The sequence below is a fragment of the Asterias amurensis genome, chromosome 10 (genome assembly GCF_032118995.1).
Source record: "Asterias amurensis chromosome 10, ASM3211899v1".
NCBI classification, from domain to species: domain Eukaryota; kingdom Metazoa; phylum Echinodermata; class Asteroidea; order Forcipulatida; family Asteriidae; genus Asterias; species Asterias amurensis.
The window spans coordinates 2,097,337-2,106,528 of record NC_092657.1 but is presented as its reverse complement, the minus strand read 5'-3'; the positions used below and the strand labels follow the sequence as shown (position 1 = coordinate 2,106,528).

Below are 9,192 nucleotides of genomic sequence, written 5' to 3'. Positions count from 1 at the left end.
ATTTACGACTATGAAGACTATTGTGCAACAGCTTTGAACCCCCGTGGTCTTTGTGTACACTTCACGGTATAACAAACATTCTATGCTAAAAGGCAGTTCCGGTATTTGCAGCAAAATGGATGACGATATGAAAACAGGCAAGTTTGTTTTTGTTTTTGTGTCCCAGAAGGGCATACTGGTAACGAAACGCAGCCTGTAAGACAACATAAAGTAATTAATGTGTAAAATTGTGTTTCAAGAAAACGGGATGTGAACGTTTGAGCGGGTTTCTGACATTATATGAAGGTATTATTCAGGATGGATAATACAGTTGCGTAATTCTAGCAAAACCAATTAAACGTAATAGCATTTTGCTTTTTCAAGATCCATTTTATTACTTATATGGCCTTTCGTGACTGAAAATGGTGCCCTTCACGAGCACATGGCGTTTTGGTGTAAACCCCCCCCCCCCTTTCCTCTTTCCCTCCCCTCCCCGTCTCCAACCCCATCCCTTTTCCCGTCTACTGTGGTAGGATGGCTCTAGAGAGAAGTGCTGGTCACAAAGGCCCAAATTTACAGGGCCGCTTAAGCACAACAAATGTTATAAGCACAACGTGCTTACCAGGATAAGGTTACCAGCCTAACTAGCGTCTCACATTGTACCAGCTATTGTTATGTCTGGTCCAGCTATTGTTATGTCTGGTGTCCTGTTCATTTCTGCTTGGCAGAAGTTTCACAATAGTCTCTCAGGCTTAACCTTCCAATCAATCACTGGCGATTTATTATAATTTCTAAAACATTTGCTTATGTATAGGCCTAATGTATGTTACAATTATACACTTTTTGTTCTCTTTTTGTTTTGTATGTTTTGTTGTACATGCAAAGAAACAATATCATTTTGAAGGCAATTGTTTACAAAATCTTTGTGAAATCTTAGCTTTTGTCAATCATTATTAATTTGTTACAGATTTGGTGGAGAATGCTGTAGGAGTTAACATTGACGAGCCACCACCACCGTACAATGTAAGTAGATTGTGACAATGAGCTTCCAACCCAGAAAGATCATCGTTATAACAGATTTCCAATTGATGTTTTCTTAGCACGCAGTGAAAGCATGAGCGAGCCCCACACTTTAAAACTCGGTCTCGGGAAGTCTAAACCCGCCGTTTCTGGGTTAATCTCACCCGGATAATGGTTAAAGGCAGTGGACACTATTGATAATTACTCAAAATAATTATTAGCATAAAACCTAACTTGGTAACGAGTAATGGGGAGAGGTTGATAGTATAAAACATTGTGAGAAACGGCTCTCTCTGAAGTGACTTAGTTCACGAATTTGATTTCGAGACCTCAAGTTTAGAATTTGAGGTCTCGAAATCAAGCATCTGAAAGCACACAACTTCGTTTGACAAGGGTGTTTTTTATTTTATTCATATCTCGCAACCTCGACGACCAATTGAGCTCAAATTTTCACAGGTTTGTTATTTTATGCATTTGTTTAGATACACAAAGTGAGAAGACTGGTCTTTGACAATTACCAATAGTGTCCACTGTCTTTAAGCAACAGGATACTGACTCAGATTCTGTGTCAACTTGACACTGACCCGGGTCATGTTGGTCATGTTGGTCAGATATACCGTTTGTCAAGTTGACCCCCCCCCCCCCCCAAAAAAAAAAAAAAAAAAATGGCACAGGGCCCAAGAGACACAGATCATCCAGCGAGGTCAGTTCTGACCCAAAAGAGTTTAGAGTGCAAGGTCAGTTTTGTAATGGACTTACTTCCCCGCAAATGAGAGTTCTTATTATGGTAGTCAAGAAAGATAAGTGCAAAAAAGGGCTCCATCGATGGGGCTTGAACATGCATGTTTAATACTCTTAGTAACTCTTGGCCAATGAAAAGTCTTCTTTTACCTTTGACCTCTCAGTGACGTCAATGTTATAAATGTGACGTCATAAGCAAGGAGTATGTGAATACAACATTTTGTGAATGTTGTATAATGATTTAGATTTTTTGTTATTAAAACCATTACCAACTTGTCGCCCCCCCCCCCCACAAACATCCACAAAATAAAATGCTTTTGAAAGAGTGTCTGTCTTTTTGTGATAATCTCACTTAACAGAGTCTATAGCAGGAGGTGTGTTATGCCTCCCTAATGGAAAGTATTTTTGTATTTTAGTCTTTTGAATATCTTGTATTTTGTATTTGTACTTAAATAAACATTTTTATATCCTAATGTTTTTCTGTAATTTTAAAAATAGTATATATATATTTTCTTATGCTCTGTAATTTTAAACGCAATTCAGCCTCTGGATGTTTTTAATAAACCAATAATACAAAATAATATTTAAATTTTTGTTTCTGTTTAAATAAAAGGCGTCACCCCCTGCAGGCGAGCATGGACAGCAGTTGCCACCCGCTTTTACAGAACAGGTAAAATGAAATGTCATTTTAAAAGGGATTGTCTTTATTTTGACTGTGGCCGAATTGTTTGTATTAAACTTCTACTCTTAAATGTTATGTTTTATGCACATCCAATAACTGAACGAGCGCCAACAAGATGGTGAAAATGAAACAAGAAGAAAATGATCAGTATTTAGGTATGAGATGAAAACCCCAAAGGGAGACAACCCACCAAGCAGTCAGGTATAGGGACTGCTGAAAACCCAATCCACATGCTAGACTAGAGTCTGAGATAAAAATAGTTCAGAGACTTATTTTTCAAGATGGTTTCAGGAAATTACAATCCATTAAGCATGGTGAAAAAGATAAGCTCCTTGAATTTTAGCCAAATCCTGCGCTCCACTTATAGATTTTACGCTGGTTTCACACAAAGATGTTCATAATAGAGTTAGTTACCAATTTGTGCATAATAGTCAGGTTGTCAGTTAACAATTAAAACTTCGTTCATTTTTTTCCCCCAGCCAAATGTCGGGGGCATGTATCCGGGCCAATCTCCCAGTGTTCTACAGAACCCAACTTTGCAAGTAAGTTTACATTCCCTTAATTACACTTATGGGGTCAGACTTGACCCGCATTCCGGGTCAAAGTGGGCATTGACCCTTAGCTGGGTCAGTGTGACTACCCTACGGTCCGATACCACCCCCGCCGATCTGCACACAAGGGTGAGTTTGGGTCGCTAAGGGTTAGGGTAAAGGTACCGGAACACCGGGAGTAGAAACATTATTGGTGTCAGAAATCAAGATTTTGTTCTTCTTCTTTTTTTGTAATACTTTATTGGTTTCTAATTTCTTACGTAATTTAGGTGCAACCGACGACAGCAGCTGTATTTGCTCACGAGGAATGCTTCGCAGAATGTGTGCGTTTCTGCTGGTGCCGCCCTCTTGGTTGGCTGGCAAAGGAAGAGCTTACACGGGTTGGTTGATTACCTTACTTTTAGAAAGATATAAAAAAGTTCATAATTTTTCTGGTACTTTGATGTTGTCGTGACCTTTTGTCGTTTACGTACATGGTTATTTATGTGCACGTACATGATTTTAACTTGTACATTCGTATGTAAACTGCTCACAAAAAGTAAGGAAACTTTCAATCCAGTATATTTGTTATTATTTAATACTCTATTTGTATATGGTATATATCATTGCAAAGCTGAAATGTTCCTCTTCAAAATGATACCACAATTGCAATGATTACATGTTGCTGGACTTGACCACGTTAATGAGAATGAGACAAAGTCACAAATCAAATGTGCCAAAATTAGCAATTTTGTGTTATAGTGTGAACAATCAAATTGACACTAATTTAAACAATTAAGCAAGACAACTTCATCCACTTTATTGAGACAAGAAGTTTGGTATAGAGCAAGACAACTTACTGATCTTAATACACTTTATTGATACAAGAAGTTCAGTAACGAGTGGATGATCCGAAGGCGTTGATGACAGCCTGGCACCTTCTTCTCATGCTGCACAAAAGTCTTGTGATGCGCTGATGATGAGGGATGGCGTTCAATTCTTCATAAAGGAACCTGGTTAAGTCAGCCACAGTTGATGTGTTGGTGGTTCTGGCGCGGACAGCGCGGCCAAGCTGGTCCCACAGACGTTCCATGAGATTCAGGTCTGGACTGTTAGCGGGCTAATCCATCCGGTGCACCCCAACATTGTTCAGGTAGTCAGTCACCAGTCGGGCTCGATGGGGGCGAGCGTTGTCATCTTGAAAGATGGCATTTTGGTCCAAGAGTCTGCAAGTATGGGACTGCAATCGGCTGTAGAACATCGTCTTACAAATACCCATCAAACAAGGTGTTTTTCAAGAGATGAGGGTTAATTGTTTCTGATGAGCTCTCTGGTGCAAATCTTTGTGTAAATCATTAATGGTTCTGAAAAGCTTGACCGGTTTGATTATTGAGCATTACCTATTGACCATTTAGCACAGACAACGGTAATTTTGGCACATTTGATTTGTGACTTTGCCTCTTTGTTATTCGTGTAGCCAAGTTCAGCAACATGTAATCATTGCAAATGTGGTATCATTTTAAAGAGGAACATTACTCTCTTTGCATTGATATATACCATATACAAAGAGAGTAATAAATAATAACAAATATACTGGATTGAAAAAGTTTCTTTACTTTTTGTGAGCAGTTTATATGAATTATATACGTGCATGGCAGTTATCGTGTATATGAACAAATGGTTCGTCTTGTACGTACATATTATCATGTCAGATTTTTTTTTTCGTGTACGTACATAGGAATTTGTGTGTAGGTTTCCGTACATGATTTTAGTTTGAGTTTGAATCGCATCTTGTACGTACTCTCCATTTAAATGCTGTACATACATGGACATTAAAGTGTACGCACATGTCTTTATCTTGTACCAAATGTTATAGTGTACGTACATTTTATTTAAATAGTGGACGTGCATGGAAATTATAGTGTACGTACGTGGTCATTATCGTGTACGTACACAAAATATCAATAGAATTATGAATGAAATCATCTTACTAATGGTGGTCTTTCTATTTTCCCTGCAGGCCCGATCTCTGTATATGGCCGGGGACTACGATGGCGCACAAGCTGCAGCAAGGTGCGCTAATGCATGGAGTGTGGCTGGTCTGATATCTAGTATCATCTTATTCGCTGGTATAGGGGTTGGAACTTATTTCCTCGTCACCAACCTTTACTAATAATGGGGAACTTTGGGGACGCTTGGTGGCAGCAGACGTACATGGTGAAATCCATTAGTCTCGGTACTGTGCGCATGCTCAGAACCGCATGGAAATTTATCTGGTAAGTCTGCTGCCACCTAGCGTTTCATAGTCTCCCATCGTAATCGGGGCCGATACCATAACGCTGTTAAGCAGAAAAAATGTTTGACAGATTTTCTATGCTAAGCAAAAATTGAGTCGGACACCAGCCACAACAATGCAAATTTCATGTGATTATGGTTGGTAACCTGATTTTGCTAAGTAACTGTTCTTTGTTGAGCAAATTTTTGATATCCGATGATATCATTCTGGGAAAAATGGCTCTGAACATTGTAATGGGGATGTTTTTGTTAACTAATTTTAATGATGCTAGGTCTAGTTGCCTGTGATTTAGAATAAATATTTGCATAATTTATAGCTTTTGTTGTGATACTACTGCATTTTACATTACGTTTTATGTTTGTCTTAAGGCACCTACATACACAAATAAAATGATGGACACTTCCTAGTGGAAAAAAACCAATCCGAACTGTCTTCGTGGCTACACTATCTTCTCTAACTTACACAATTTCTGTGCAGGCTAAATGTATGATTTAACTCTTCCTTTCCATTCATACAAACTACTGTATTTTATTAAAAAAAATTATGTAAACATACAGTTATGGTAGTCATGTCTTCGTTTATCCAATACCCAGTCAGTTTCCCTTGTTGTTTGTTATACTTAAAGGCAGTGGACACTATTGGTAGTTACTCAAAATAATTATGAGCATAAAATCTTTCTTGGTAACGAGTAATGGGGAGAGGTTGGTGGTATAAAACATTGTGAGAAACAGCTCCCTCTGAAGTGCCATAGTTTTCGAGAAAGAAGTAATTTTCCACGAATTTGATTTCGAGACCTCAGGTTTAGAACTTGAGGTCTCGAAATCAACCATCTAAACGCACACAACTTCGTGTGACAAGGGTGTTTTCTTCTTTCATTATTATCTCGCAACTTTGATGACCGATTGAGCTCAAATTTCTCAGGTTAATTATTTTATGCATATTATGTTAGTCTTTGACAACTACCAATAGTGTCCACTGTCTTTATATGGTCCTAATACATCAACGTATATTTAATATTACACAGCATCATTGAATTATAAACATGCAATTTTATAAACTATGTACTAGAATTTTATGAGAAATAAATGTTAATAATACAAAATCAAATGATTTAGTCAGTCGTCTTTTGCTCTAATGTCCGGTGCTCTTATTAAAAACCGTTCGGCCTCTATACACTCCACAATTATAATATTAATAATAAATATAGAAGTTACAAATAATACAGTATAGTTTAAAAACAGGACAGTTATTTTCATAACTGAGAAGTCTCCCGAACAATCCGATAAATCTACTCCGCGGTAGTAGAATAAAGCAAGACAGTTCCCTAAGAACAACTCTAACTGGCAAGTAGATACACACATGGTGTTACCGCAAACCAATATTGATACCTCATCATGCATGCATTGCCTCAAATCCTATATAATTATGATATTATTATTAATATAACAGTTTTAGTACTTGACCAAAAACCTATAGACGATGTGACCTCTGAAGTCACTCGAAAACCATAACGTGATTCGCAACCATACACTGCCGGGCAAAACCTTTGTGTTATGGCAGTCAGCTCGGAAGTAAACACAATCTCACCATGGCTACGCGTCTTTTTGCCCGGGACAGCGAAACATGACTTTGACAGTGTATTGTCAACAGAGGGCGGTTTGAATGTAAACAGAGGTCACATTATCGTCTTTACTAATGGTGACTGTTTTTGTTTTCACGAAACAAACACTTTCCGTCTCAAGTGCCTCAAGCCCCAGAAACATGTGAACCCGGCGGACTGGACTGTCAACAAATACACAAAATTATCGCCTAGAAAATTCACATTTTGTATTGTGTATTACTATTAGAGCCAACCGTCTGTCATCCGACGAACGTATTTTTTAAAAGTTACTGCGCGTAGTCATGGATCCCAATCTGTTGGTATAATTATTAACAGAATCAACGATATGGCTGCATTACTCACTTTCACGAGACCGTGTTTACATAATAGAGTGAATGAGTTTTTAACACAAGACACTCAAACAAAGTACGGCTGCCCCAGAAAAAAATTGACTCTTGTTAAAGGCACTGAACACGTTTGGTAATTGTCAAAGACAAGCATTTTCATTTAATGTATCCCAACATTATACATGAAATAACAAGCCTGTGAAAATTTGGTCATTGGAAATGCTAGAAAATTGTGAAAGAAAAAACATCCATGCTGTACAAAATAGTGTGCTTTCAGATGAGAATAAAAGGCTGATTATAATTTTAAAGAGAAATTACCTCTTTCTCAAAATCTATGTTACTTCAGAGGGAGCCGTTTCTTATAATGTTTTATACCATCAACAGCTTTCTGTTGTTCGGTTATGTTAATTGTATATTTTATATTTTGAATAATTATCAAACGTGCACATTGCCTTGTAAAGAGTCTTTGCTGGATATTTACTGGTGGTCACTAGCTGTAACAAAAGTACTCTTGTAGGCGGAAAAAACCCACAAAAACCACTAGTATTTAATTTTTACTGACATAATGTCTGCAAGTGAAACAAATTTTGTAAAAACACCGTTTCTATACACATTTCGTAAATTTCTGTTAACATTTGTTTACACACACGTAAAAAGGAACAATATCCGTAATTTTATAAAAATCATTGTAATTTGTTTTGTAAAAGAACATGGGAATGGTTTCTCAGTAAGTTTTAAGCAATTACTCAATTTGCTGTAGGCCTACAATTAAATAATCTTGTAGAGCGATAACAGAAATCATTGTAATTGTTTGTAGAAAATACATGAGTAATGTTTTCATAAGTAATTTTACTCAATTGTTTTTATATTTACATAATCTTGTAAAAGTAGATGGATTACACAAATCATTGTATTTTTTTATTTTTATTGTACACATGAGTCATGTCTCTAAGTAGGTTTTCGAGTAATTTTCACTATTATTTCTATGTATGTTTACAGAATCTTGTAGAATGATTACAGAAATCATTGTAATTTTTTAAGTAAAAATACCTGAGCTATCAAATCAAATTAGCAATGATGGTTTTCCCCCTCAAATTGTGAGTAACGTTCTCGTGATTTTAGGTCATAATAGCTCTGCGGTAATGATTAATGGAGAACAAACAAAACTAACAAAACATTGAAAAGGGGTTGATCATAGATCCAACAAAAATCACCTCTCCAAAGTTTGCGTGTGTGTGTGTGTGTGTATCGAATAAAAAACAAGATTATTAAAGCCATTAATTATACACTTTCGGCACAGAAAAAAAAAGTTCACAGATTTAAAATAACTTAAATATTATTCCATGAAATGCTTTACTTTCGAGAAAACATTAAAACAATATTATCAATTATCTTTGTCGAAAATTACGGATTTGTTTTAAACACATGTCATGACACGGCGAAACGTGCGGAGAACAAGGGTGGGTTTTCCCGTTATTTTCTCCCGACTCCGATGACCGATTGAGCCTAAATTTTCACAGGTTTGTTATTTTTTATATCAGTTGTGATCCACGAAGTGTGGGCCTTTGGACAATACTGTTTACCGAAAGTATCCAATGGCTTTAATGAGAAGGAAACAATGTACTTAAAGCTTCATTGTTAAGCAATGACTAATTATTAGGTGACTGGACAGGATCACCTAAGATCTTTCCCGCTCTAAAGAAATGTGCGTCCCTCAAGCCATACAAGCTCAACCACCACCAGTTGTCCAGCGTCCTCCTGAAGACAAGCAGAGTATACTGTACGAAACGTCGAGACCACACCGGGTCTTTTAAGAGCCAACACTCTCTCAAAAGGTATATTATTATACATGGTTGTACACGCAAGTGTACTATTTTTAAGGGTCTTAATAAGTGATTTATTGCATACAATGGGTTTCCATGGTGTTCATCACGTGAGACAAAAACAACAGTATCAACCAATTGAGGACTAGGCGTGGTTGATTAGCATTTGTATAA

The 9,192-nt window shown here is 37.1% G+C and overlaps 1 protein-coding gene across 1 annotated transcript; it reads left to right on the top strand.

Annotated features, from left to right (window-relative positions):
• On the top strand, positions 1-6,362 carry LOC139943309 (uncharacterized). The gene is made up of 6 exons (XM_071940129.1): positions 1-137; positions 947-1,002; positions 2,354-2,410; positions 2,902-2,964; positions 3,243-3,353; positions 4,973-6,362. Exons 1-6 carry the CDS (start codon positions 83-85, stop codon positions 5,123-5,125), a joined length of 495 nt encoding a protein of 164 aa, XP_071796230.1. The 5' UTR covers positions 1-82; the 3' UTR covers positions 5,126-6,362.
• Positions 6,363-9,192: the final 2,830 nt, after the last annotated feature.

Excerpts from the sequence above, each read along its gene's own strand:
- LOC139943309 (XM_071940129.1), top strand. The coding sequence starts at position 83 with ATGCTAAAAGGCAGTTCCGGTATTTGCAGCAAAATGGATGACGATATG. Across the intron at positions 2,411-2,901 it reads CACCCGCTTTTACAGAACAG|CCAAATGTCGGGGGCATGTA; the intron begins GTAAAATGAAAT and ends TTTTTCCCCCAG. Across the intron at positions 3,354-4,972 it reads CAAAGGAAGAGCTTACACGG|GCCCGATCTCTGTATATGGC; the intron begins GTTGGTTGATTA and ends TTTTCCCTGCAG.